The 13,158-nt window shown below is 39.2% G+C and overlaps 1 protein-coding gene across 4 annotated transcripts in view; it reads left to right on the top strand.

Moving 5' to 3' along the window:
• The first annotated feature begins 583 nt into the window (after window positions 1-583).
• The window catches only part of LOC125413224 (leukocyte surface antigen CD47-like), a 65,309-nt gene continuing 52,734 nt past the window's right edge, over window positions 584-13,158 (top strand). For 3 of the 4 annotated variants that reach the window (XM_087897268.1, XM_087897261.1, XM_087897264.1), the window contains exons 1-2: window positions 584-694; window positions 4,783-5,130. In XM_087897268.1, coding sequence (XP_087753394.1) covers window positions 649-694; window positions 4,783-5,130 — 394 coding nt within the window. In that variant the 5' untranslated portion in view covers window positions 584-648. Of the gene's footprint in view, window positions 695-765; window positions 1,004-4,782; window positions 5,131-13,158 lie in introns of those variants that run through there. The other variant, XM_087897270.1, reaches the window with a different exon arrangement.

Raw genomic sequence — 13,158 nt, 5'->3', positions numbered from 1 at the left:
GTAATGGGTGTTTGTGAAGACATATCCAAGATCACTAGTATGGCATGGTACTGTGAGAACGAAACTTCTGAAGCAGATGTGAGAAAACCAGCATTGGGGAGTGGGGGAGGGGAAGCTGGCCAGAGGATGTGCACTTCTCAGAGGCCCTACTGGGGACTGGGATTTTGGCAAGTTCATTGCTCACTAGGAACGTTAAAAGTGACTGTAGAGAGACCTTTGCTTGAAGATGAAGGATTTGGCTTTGATGACACAGCCACACTCTGCCTTGGAGCCACATTTTACAACCCACTTTCCACACCTGCACTCAAACACAGCACAGAGGTCAGCACCAGACTCCTGAAACACTGCTGGGAGAGGCTCCTGGATCTTTCTACTCACTGCTAAGGGCTGTCGGGCACAGAAACCTGTTCTGCTCTGCATCCCATTCGAAACCATTCCCCATGCATGGACTATTTGCTTGTTTTACCCGGAGGAGAGGATGAAATCATTAACCAAGTAAATAAGACTGAAGAAAGAGAATGAACTGGTGGCCTCAAGGTTGTTGGAGAGGAGTCCGCGAGATGCTTACAGTTGAGGCCCACAGAGTGCGCATGCTCTGTCCCCGTCCTCCCGGTTCTGCTAGTAACCACCTTCATATGGCAGGCCGGGATGTGGACGTTGGTGACCACACTGCTATTAAGTTCTCTATGCTGTGGTGAGTGGCTCTGATCTCACAGTCGAGGGTTGTGAGCAGTTCTCGGTCAGCTCCGGATGATGGTTCTTGCCCAAGTGCTGACCTCAGAGGTCTCAACCTGAAATGGTGGCCCTCTGCCTTCTCCCTGTTGAAACCCCACTCCAGTGGTAACTGCACTTCGGCAAAACTGAATTGGCCGAGGGGAGGGGGGGCAACGCTGGGCATACAGGGTGAAAAGGATGTAAGTGCAAAGAACCCCACCCCAGGACCTTCCCAAGGCTTTAGATACTGAAGAACAAGAGTGGAAAGGTCCTGGATTCTTTTGATGAAGTGAGTACAGAAAGGGACTTTGCTCTTCCCACTACAGCGTCAGCATTGGGGATAAGAAAGTTTAAGGAAGACTTGCCAGGTCTCAGTCAGGAAGTCACTTTTACTAGAGAGCAATTGAAAAGCAGAGAAAAATTTATTCTCTGTGAGTATGTTAGGAAACACACACACACACACACACACACACACACACACACAGGCTAGCTATGCTGTTAAAGTCGTGGGCCAGGCTCTTATAGAATCGTATAGAAGTTATTATATGGCAGTGGCTTGGTTTATGTCTTCAGAAGTTTTCCACTGTGACATTTTAATCGACTGCATTTTTAAATGAAATCTGGGTTTTTCTATTCATTTGTATGTCTTTATATTCTCAGCATGGTATATATGCATATACATATGTATATTTATATAAATATGTGTGTGTATGTATGCATATATTTTGGTAAATATATATATTTACCAAAAGACAGGAAAGAACTCTAAGGACCTAAAGAAAATAAAAGATTAGTCACTGAAATCAAGATTCTGATCACAGAGTCTAAGATTTTACCCAAATTAGTTTCTAATTCATGGGAGTTTGAGTTTAAGAATTGTTGATATACTTTTAGTTCAATTAAAACAAACATATAATTGATATTGCTAGCATTAATGGGAACTCGAGTACTTTTAGTTATGTCTGTTGCATCCTGTGGATCACAAGATTGCTAATTTCCTTGAGGTGAGAGAACACAACAACTGCTGATTCAAAAAAATCTTAAAATAAAAACCAAAATGATTGGAAAATGAAAACCAAACACATAAAATATGCAGGTTTCTCTGTTCCAGACTCATCTATTTGTCTTTTAAGTTTTTCTGAAAACAAAGAATAAGAAGGCCATCTTTATCTGGTAATAAAATTGGAAATGACTATCTTGGAATATTTGTGAAAAAATAAATTAGGTAAATGTGTGGAACAAGCATTTCTAAATAAGATTTTCATGTAACCTAAAGTTTTAAAGCTATAAAAAGCAAATGAGCTTCAAAATGTTTGAGTGTTTTCTAAGTAAGTGAAGTTCACATTTGCCCTTGATTTCATGAAGGCTGTTTTACAAATTTTGACCTCACCTTTTCCTTGTTTGAACAACATCTAGCTGAGTTCATTAGTGTTTCTCATATGTATATGTCACAAGGTCGGTTAGGACTCTGGACATTGGATAGGCTATCAGGAAGCTTGTCCCTGGAGGAAAGCATCCTTCCTTCCTCTCTTGCAGCCATTTATCTGTAGATCCTCATCCAGGGTTGGGGCCTTCTGAGATTTCCCCCTTCCATCTTGGGATGGCACATTATGTTATTATTGTGTAGGTTGTGTTTAGGTGACCATGCTCTTGAGATCCCTTGGCTTCCACTCCCTGTCATATATGAAAGACTGTTTGTAGCTATTTCAGTGGCTCTAACTATTCCCATCCCTATCATCTGAAATGTTCCCTAAAACTTAGGTGTAGGGATGGCTTGCAGATTTTTCAATGGAGATCTGCTGCTCTATATGCTTCTATTTTCTTGAAAAATAATTACGTACCTTCATATTTTTGAATCATGAAAGGGAGAAACATTGTCAAGATCAGATCTGTGTTTCTCACCATAGTCTCTGGTCTACTAAAAATGCAAAGAAACCCACAGCTCACCAAATAACCTATTACCTAATAAAGTTATGATTATAACATTATAAATAGATCAGTTATTATTAATTAATGTTATTAATGTGATAACTGATCTACTTGTTACTGCAATGATAGACTTTGACTTTTGTACAGGGTCAAACATTGAGACACATAAATTCATATTTTCCATTTCACCGTAGCTATGCCTAATGTCTATGAAGATACAGTAAAATGAAGAATTTGCAGTTAAATTAAGATTTCTATGTGAGATTTGACAACTCACAAATTTAAAACGCAGGTCCATAAATTATCTAAGATCATTACTAGATCTCTAAGAATCCAGTAAATAGTCCTATGATGAAAAGGGGCCATGTTATTGGTCGCATCTCCATACAGGAAACTACAAATATATATGTCATCATATATGAAATCATCTGCTACATCACAATGGAATGTTTTTATTTTGAGGAGTGTATCAGCTGATCACATACTTAGGCATCATACTGACGCATTAGTAAAATAAATAAATGCATAAAGGTCCAGTGCAGTTTATTATATTTCTGGATCCAATCTAAACATTGGTTGGCTCCTCTTACATTGCATCATTATAACCAAAGAAATTGTAGTCAGAGCAGTAAATTGCACACTATAGGTTCAGTCATTAGGTTTTTCACTCTTTAATAGTGATTATCAGCTTCATATAATTGTCAGAAGTATATTTCTAGTCAAGTGATATCTAAATGATGCCATAGCTAACCCACCATAGCCCAACAACTTCCACAGACCCTCCTGGTAGTGTTAGATTCAGGTAGCCTAAGAGCTCTAGAGTGCTTATCAGCTAATAAAAGCAACATTTGGGTAACTGTTAGCTGCTGATAAAAAAATCTTAAATTAAAAGTTTAAATTAAAGATTTAAAATCTTAAATTAAAAACCAAAATGAATGGAAAATAAAAACCAAACCCCACAGAATTAAGAAGTCTCACAATGTATATCTGGAATTTATGATGCATATAGCCAAGTAAGTGCTTTCAAGGTTAGGTTTGTAGCATAGTGATCACCAGTCTGCATTTTTGGTACTGTTCCAGATTATATTTTTATACTATGATCTTCAAGGAGTTTCTTGTCTGTCTAATCTTTATAAAACCAACTAACACTTTTGAAAGAATGTTAGTTCAGTGCTGTGAAGTGGACACTGCCTGTGAGAACAATAAAATATTTATACCACAGACGTGTTCAGACAAAGCCTTTCTTCCTGCCTCTTTTTTGCTCAAATGTGGTCTTGCCCATGCCTGTTCCCATAATGTGAGGCTGGAACAAACAAGACCAGGCTCAGTTTGACACTAAGGGATAACGAAAACTGATTGGTCAGCAACACATTAAAAAAAAATCTTGACCTATGGGGAAAAATGTAAAAATCTTTATGCCAATCATACCACAAGTTTGCTTAACATTGAACATCAGAATGTGCCTGGCAGGGGACTTGTGCTTTGGTTTTCTTGAACATAGTCCAGAATGTATTCCACTGTACTTATTTCAACTCATGGGCATGAATCTTCCACTTGATGGGCATTTATTAGTAACTATCCTCTTAGAGTAACATCTTATGCCCTTGTTTGCAGTTTTTGTATATATAGAAGAAGGAATAATTAGGGATTAATAAAGTTGATGTCTTATATTCATTAGCACTTTTTTGTGTGGTTGTGGAAAAATCAGCAGACTATTTAATTAAAAGTCTTGATAAATGAATCATATGGAAGACAACAGGTATCTCAACATCCCTGTCATTTGAGTCAAATAATGAGCCTTGTATATGGTAGGGGACTCAGGGATGGCTTGTGCCATTAAGAAGAACCAAAAGGTGGTTCCTACCCATTAGCAGCATCTGCTCTTATTTCTTCTTCTGTAGTCTTTTGTGTAGCTAGTCGTTTACTGGAGGAAGAAGTCATTTATTTTTCTACCTCTCAGGCAAACTAACTTCTCAAGTACTTAATACTGTTTTTCACCTTCCTGGTATCTACCATTGTTATGCTGTTTTCTTCCATTAATAATTAAAGCACTGTTACTGACGTATTCATACTAGACCTAAGATTTAGTACTACAGAATTGCATAATTATACCAAATTATTTGTATTACCCCTTCCCAGGTTCAGCCCAGATATTATTTAAAAATATTGAATCTGTAACAGTCACAGGTTGTGAAAAGAATGTTGTCATTCCATGCCATGCTACAAATATGGAGCCAGAAGCCCTCGGAGACGTGTACTTGATATGGTTCTTTGGAAAAACTCTTATTTTGTCCTTTGATGGATCTAAAAACAAATACTCTAGAAACCCTGCATTTCAAAGTGGACGGATTTCTACCTCAGCCTTTTTAAAAGGAGACGCTTCTTTGACGTTGAATAAGAATGAGGCAAAAGCAGGTAACTACACCTGTGCAGTCACGGAATTAAGCAGAGAAGGAAAACAGACGGTGGAACTAAAAAACAACCACAGTAAGTGACACACTTTAAATATGGTTTATCTCTGTGCATATACATCTGGAATCTGGATGGACCTTGTGATCATACTTGGGGTTAGAGACACCTTGCTGCTATTTTGAGGAGTCATTTATCCATAAAGGACTTGGTTATTAGAACCAATGAAGATTACTGCAAGACAGATTCACCCCTTTATGCTTTTTATCTGTGGAATATGCCATATCTTCTTTGAGTTAATGCCATGTAGTATATGAGGGCCCATAGGTGATGTCATCAGAACATAGGATGTTGGCCGAGGGAGGCTGATAAGTACAAAAGTATCCACAGAACAAGAATGAGGACTTCTGTTCAGACATCTAGTACCCCAATGAAACATAGAATCTGTAACGCATATGTGTATCTTCAGAGCCAGTCCAGGAGTCAGGGCAGAGACAGTCCTAGCACTAGATCTTGCAGACAGGTAGTTCAGTCCATTCTGGGGAGCGAGGTTTACTGAAAAACCTGATGTCAAAAAACAGGTTGAAATCTGAGAAAGATAGACAACATCAACTCATAGTTGATACACATGTGCATACACATAGATATGCACTCACACACTGGACACACACATGCAAATAAACAAGAGAAGGAGAAAGGGGAAGACTGATCAGCAGCTAATGGGGCACCAATGCAATGACTGTGCTTTTCTCTATTTCTGTGACCATGTATGAAACCCAAGCTGATGCTTTATAAACCGTCTTGCCTCAGTTATTCTATTATAGCAATGTGAAACAAACTTTTAAAAAATGGATTTTTATCAGCACCTTCTTTATCTATGTCCTGGTACAACAGATCTTACTGGAGAGATGACAAATGGGCTGAGAAACTATACTTAAAAAATAATCAGCTGTTACTACCAAGTACTAATATAATGTCTGTGGTGATTTAGTGCGAAATGACCCCAAAATGTTCATGTATTTGTTGTCCTACGCTGGTAAAATTTAGTTGGTTGCAGATCCTCTAGAAGTACAGTCTAAGTAGTAAAGAATGGGAGATCTCAAAGTTGAAGCTATCTTTGGTTCTGGCCATGCACTCTACATCTGGTTTGCTGCCATCTAAAGCCCCACCTCTACCTGCTCCAAGCTCTGCTGACATAGCTGCTCTACTACCTCAACTGCCTTCCCATGAAACTGAACCAAAGGAAAACCCCCATCCCTTCAACTTAAATTGTCAGAGGAAAATGTACATATGCAATGTTTTCATCATTAAGACAATTGCTTTTTTATGAGAAAGTAATTTTATTAAATTATAAAAGTTTCCATTTCCGCCCCTCCTCCCAACACCCTCCCACTCCCCCCACTCCCTCTCCTCCTCCCTCTCCATCCCTAAGAGCAGTCAGGGTTTCCTGCCCTGTGGGAAGTTCAAGTTCCTCCCCACTCCCTCCAGGTCCAGGAAGGTGAGTATCCAAACAGACTGGATCCCCAAAATCCAGTATATGCAGAGGAAACAAGTCCCAGTGTCATTGTCAATGGCTTTTCAGAAAGACTTCGGGCCAGCCACATTCAGAGAATCCGGCCTCATTCAGAGAATCTGGTTGGATCACGTCCTCGTTCAATCCCAGTCCAACTGGCCTTGGTGAACTCTCATTAGATCAGTCCCCTTGTATCAGTGGGTGATCGCATCCCTCGCAGTCCTGATATCCTTTTTCATTTTCTTCCTCCTTCTGCTCCTCATTTGGACCTTGGGGGACTCAGTCCGGTGCTCCAACGTGGGTCTCCGTCTGTATCGCCATCCATCGTCGGATGAAGGTTCCTTCTGGTCTTGTCTTCTTTGCTCACGTTCTCTTTCCTTCTGCTTCTCGTTTGGACCTAGGGAGTTAAGTCCAGTGTTCCAATGTGGGTCTCTGTCTCTATCTTCATCCATCGCCAGATGAAGTTTCTATGGTGATAAGCAAAATATTCCTCAGTATGGTTATGGGCCAAGGCCGGTTCAGGCACCCTCTCCTCTGTCCAGAGAACAATCTGGGGATCTCTCCTTGGACCTGGGATCCCATATATAATCAAGTGTCCTGTAAACCCTAAAATGACTAACTTAGTTGAAATATATTATTCCGTGATCCCATATTCATCCTTCTTCCCTCCCCCCCATCCCAGTCCACCCAGCTTTCCCCATTCCACCCCAACTCCCTTCTCTCTAACCCTCTCCCCTTGCAACAACCCTCCCCCCCCATGCACTCGAAGTTACCTGGGACTCTTGTCTATTTCCTATCTCCTGGAAGATAGCTAAATAATCTTCATCAGGTTCACCTTCTTATTTAGCTTCTCTAGGATCACAAATTATAGACTCACAGACCTTTAATTATGGCTAGAATCCACTTATGAGTGAATACATACCATATTCCTCTTTTTGGGTCTGGCTTACCTCACTCAGTAAAGCGTTTTCTATGTCCATCCATTTGCATGCAAAATTCAAGATGTCATTGTTTTTTACCGCTGAGTAAAACTCTAGTGTATATATGTTCCACACCTTCTTTAACCATTCTTCTATTGAGGGGCACCTAGGTTGTTTCCAGGTTCTGGCTATTACAAATAGTGCTGCTATGAACATAGTTGAACAAATGCTTTTGTGGTATGACAGGGCATCTCTTGGGTATATTCCCAAGAGTGGAATTGCTGGGTCTTGAGGGAGGTTGACTCCCAGTTTCCTGAGAAACCGCCACACTGATTTCCATAGTGGCTGCACAAGTTTGCATTCCCACCAACAATGGATGAGAGTTCCCCTCTCTCCACATCCTCTCCAGCATAGGCTATCATTGGTGTTTCTGACTTTAGCTAATCTGACTGGTGTAAAATGGTATCTCATAGTTGTTTTGATTTGCATTTCCCTGATCACTAAGGATGTTGAGCATGACCTTAAGTGTCTTTTCGCCATTCGGAGTTCTTCTGTTGAGAATTTTCTGTTCAGTTCAGTACCCCATTTTTTAATTGGGTTAATTAGAGTTTTAGTGTCTAGTTTCTTGAGTTCTTTGTATATTTTGGAGATCAGACCTTTGTCTGATGAGGGGTTGGTGAAGAACTTCTCCCAGTCAGAAGGTAGCCTTTTTGTCTTACTGACAGTGTCCTTTGCTTTACAGAAGCTTCTCAGTTTCAGGAGGTCCCATTTATTCATTGATTCTCTTATTGTCTGTGCTACTGGGGTTCTACCTAGGAAGTGGTCTCCTGTGCCTATGTCTTGTAGACTACTTCCCACTTTCTCTTCTATCTGGTTCAAAGTGGTCAGATTAATGTTGTGGTCTTTAACCCATTTGAACTTGATTTTTGTACATGGTGGTAGATATGGATCTACTTTCATTCTTCTACAGGTTGACATCCTGTTATGCCAGCACCATTTGTTAAAGATGTTTTCCTTCTTTCATTGCATACCTTTAGCCCCCTGGTCAAAAATCAAGTGTTCATAGGTTTGCGGGTTAATACCTGGGTCTTCTATTCAATTCCATAGGTCGACTTCTCTGTTCCTATGCCAGTACCAAGCTGTTTTCAAAACTGTAGCTGTGTAATAGAGTTTGAAGTCAGAGATGGTTATACCTCCAGACGTTCCGTTATTATATAAGATTGTTTTGGCTATCCTGGGCTTTTTGTTTTTCCATATAAAATTAATTATTATTCTCTCAAGGTCTGTGAAGAAGTTTGATGGGATTTTGATGGGGATTGCATTGAATCTATAGATTGCTCTTGGTAGAATTGCCATTTTTACTATGTTGATCCTCCCAATCCAAGAGCAAGGGAGATCTTTCCATTTTCTGGTATCTTCCTCAATTTCTTTCTTCAAAGACTTAACGTTCTTGTCAAATAGGTCTTTCACTTCCTTGGTCAGAGTTATCCCAAGATATTTTATGCTATTTGTGGCTATCGTGAAAGGTGAAGTTTCTCTGATTTCCCTCCTTGCTTCTTTATCCTTTGTGTATAGGAGGGCAACTGATTTTTTGGAGTTGATCTTGTATCCTGCCACGCTACTAAAGGTGTTTATCAGCTGTAGGAGTTCTTTGGTAGATTTTTTGGGTTCGCTCATGTATACTATCATATCGTCTGCAAATAACGAGAGTTTAACTTCTTCCTTTCCAATTCGAATCCCCTTGATACCCTTATGTTGTCGTATTGCTATTGCTAGAACTTCTAGCACTATATTGAAGAGGTATGGGGAGAGTGGACAGCTTTGTATTGTTCCTGATTTCAATGGAATGGCTTTGAGTTTCTCTCCATTCAGTTTGATGTTAGCTGTCGGCTTGCTGTAAATAGCTTTTATTATATTTAGGTATGATCCTTGTATCCCCAATCTCTCCAACACCTTTATCATAAAGGGATGTTGGATTTTGTCTAATGCTTTTTCAGCATCTACTGAAATGATCATATGGTTTTTTCTTTCAGTTTATTTATATGATGGATTGCATTGATGGATTTGCATATGTTGAACCAGCCCTGCATCTCTGGAATGAAGCCTACTTGATCATAATGGATAATATTTCTATGTGTTCTTGGAATCGGTTAGCCAGGATTTTGTTGAGAATTTTTGCGTCGATGTTCACGAGTGAGATTGGCCTGTAATTCTCTTTCTTGGTTGTGTCTTTATGTGGTTTTGGTATCAGGGTAACTGTAGCTTCATAAAAAGAGTTTGGCAATGACTCTTCTGTTTCTATATTGTGAAATACCTTAAGGAGTATAGGTATCAGCTCTTCTTGAACGTTCTGGTAGAATTCTGCATTGAAACCATCTGGCCCTGGGCTTTTTTTGGTCGGGAGGTTTTTGATAACTGCTTCTAATTCTTCACGACTAACAGGTCTATTTAGATTGTTCACCTGGTCTTGATTTAACATTGGTAAATGGTATTAATCTAAAACCAATTCATTTCTCATACATTTTCCAACTTTGTGGCATATAAACTTTCGTAGTAAGATCTAATGATTCTCTGAATTTCCTCTATGTCTGTTGTTATGTCCCCCTTTTCATTTCTGATCTTATTAATTTGGGTGTTCTCTCTCTGCCGTTTGATTAGTTTGGATAGGGGTTTGTCAATCTTGTTGATTTTCTCCAAGAACCAACTTTTTGTTTCGTTGATTTTTTGGATTGTTTTCTGTGTTTCTATTTTGTTGATTTCAGCCCTCAGTTTGATTATTTCCAATCTTCTACTCCTCCTGGGAGATTAGGCTTCTTTTTTTTCCAGAGCTTTCAGGTGTGCTGTTAAGTCTCCAATATGTGCTTTCTCCATTTTCTTTAAGTGGGCACTTAGTGCTATGAACTTTCCTCTTAGCACTGCTTTCATTGTGTCCCACAGATTTGAGTATGTTGTGTCTTTATTTTCATTAAATTCAAGGAAGACTTTAACTTCTTTCTTAATTTCTTCCTAGACCCAGGGATGATTCAGTAGTTGACTGTTCAACTTCCACACGTTTGTAGGCTTTCTGGTGTTAGAATTGTTATTGAATTCTAACTTTATTCTGTGGTGATCCGACAAGACACAGGTGGTTACTAATATTTTTTTGTATCTATGGAAGTTTGCTTTGTTACCGAGTATGTAGTCAATTTTCGAGAAGGTTCCATGAGCTGCAGAGAAGAAGGTATATTCTTTCCTTTTTGGTTGGAATGTTCTATAGATATCTGTTAAGTCCATTTGATTCATTACCTCTAGCAATTCTCTTATTTCTCTGTTGAGTTTCTGTTTGATTGACCTGTCTATTGGTGAGAGAGGTGTGTTGAAGTCTCCTACTATTAGTGTGTGTGGTTTGATGACTGTCTTGAGTTCTAAAAGTTTTTCTTTTACCTAAGTGGGTGCTTTTATATTAGGGGCATAGATATTCAGGATTGAGACTTCCTCCTGATTAATTGTTCCTGTTATGAGTATAAAATGTCCATCTCCATCTCTTCTGATTGATTTAATTTAAAGTCAGTTTTGTTAGATATTAGAATTACCACGCCTGCTTGTTTCTTAGGTCTGTTTGCTTGGAAAACCTTTTCCCAACCCTTTACTCTGAGTAGATGTCTATCTTTGTGTTTGAGGTGTGTTTCTTGTAAACAGCAGAATGTTGGATCCTGCTTTCGTATCCAATCTCTTAGTCTGTGCCTTTTTATAGGTGAATTGAGTCCATTAATATTAAGTGATATTAATGACCAGTGGTTGTTGATTCTGGTTATTATTTGTGTGTCTGTGTGTCTGTGTGTGTGTGTGTGTAGTAGAGTTTGTGTGTTTCTCTTCTTTGAGTTGTGTTTGTGAAGGTTCGCTAATTGTCTGGGTTATTGTAGGCACTGATGGCAATGTTGGATTCCTTGGGTTGTGATTTTCCTTCTATTAATTTCTGTAATGCTGGATTTGTGACTAAGAATTGTTTAAATTTATTTTTATCCTGAAATAGTTTGTTTTCTCCGTTGATAGTGAATGATAGTTTGGCTGGGTATAGTGGTCTGGGTTTGCATCCATGGTCTCTTAGTTTCTGCAGTACCTCTATCCAGGATCTTCTGGCTTTCATGGTTTCCATAGAGAAGTCCGGTGTAAGCCTGATAGGTTTACTTTTATAAGTTACTTGACCTTTTTTCTTTGCAGCTCTTAATATTCTTTCTTTAATCTGTGTCTTTTGTGTTTTGATTATTATATGGCACGGGGATTTTTTTTTTGATCCAGTCTATTCGGTGTTCTGTATGCTTCTTGAACCTTCATAGGAATATCGTTCTTTGGATTGGGAAAGTTTTCTTCTATAATTTTATTGAATATATTTTCTGGGCCTTTGATCTGCAGTTCTTCTTCTTCAATTCCTATTATTCTTATATTTGGTTTTTTTTTTATTGTGTCCCAGATTTCCTGAATGTTTTGTGAAGAGAATTTGTTGGATTTGCCGTTTTCTTTGACCAGAGCATTTATTTTCTCTATGGTATCTTTAGAATCTGAGATTCGTTCTTCTATCTCTTGTATTCTATTGGCTATGCTTGATTCTGTAGTCTCCGTTCGTTTACCTAGGTTTTCCATATCCAGCCGGTTCTCGGTTTGTGTTTTCTTCATTGCCTCCATTTCAGTTTTCAATTCTTGAACTGTTTCCTTTACCTATTTGAGTGTTTTTTCTTGGTTTCTCAGGGTATCATTCACGGATTTACTTATTTCTTCAAACTTTTTGTTATATTTCTCATCCACTTCTATATTCATTTCCTCAAACTTTTTGTTATATTTCTCATCCAATTCTTTAAGGGAGTTATTCATATCCTGTTTAAGGGACTCTATTGCTTTCATAATGGCATTTTTTTCCACTTCTTCTGGGTTAAGGTGTTCAAGACCTTCTATTGTAGGGTCCTTGGGATCTGGTGTTTTCATGTTGTTTTTCAGATTGTTGGATGAGGTCTTGCCTTAGCATCTGCCCATCTCTTACTTCAAGTGCTCTCTATTGGAACTTCTGGTACCGGGTCAGGTTCCCTTCTTGGGCAGGGACTTCATTGACAGAATGCCCACCTTTCCTCAGGCAGGCTATTGAAGCCCAGGCACTCCCTCTTTCCGGGGTGTGCTTACAATGCAGGCCCAGCTCGCAAGGCAGCTGAGCTGGGGAAATTTTATGGCCCCAGTGGGAAGGGAGAAATATAGGAATTTGTACCTGGATGGGAGCTGGGATGGCAGGCGGGAGGGGGGAGCCAGCACTGCAGGGTGACCTGGGAGTCTATGGGGTGGGGATAAGCCGAGCTCCTCCTCCCTGCCTATATTTTTATATATGCATATATATGAAGTTTTTACTGCATTAAAACCCTATACTACCCTTCAAATTTCTCTTAGTTTTGACTGTATTCCCCTGTATTTCTTCTTAAAATCCCCTTTTCCCTTTCCACTTGATTTTCCCCCTCCAGTCCACCATTCATCCGTATCTATCTATCTATCTATCTATCTATCTATCTATCTATCTATCTATCTATCTATCTATTTATCTATCCCATTTCTCTTTTCTAACAAGATCTGGTCCCTCTAGTCTCTTTCTTTATATCTAGCCTCCATGGGTCTATGAATTGTAAATGGGCTGCCGTTGGCTTGACAGCTAATACC

Source organism: Myodes glareolus, chromosome 2 (genome assembly GCF_982192425.1).
Source record: "Myodes glareolus chromosome 2, mMyoGla1.1, whole genome shotgun sequence".
Taxonomy (NCBI): Eukaryota; Metazoa; Chordata; class Mammalia; order Rodentia; family Cricetidae; genus Myodes; species Myodes glareolus.
Note: the sequence above shows the minus strand (reverse complement) of the source record. Positions and strands in the feature narration are given on the sequence as shown.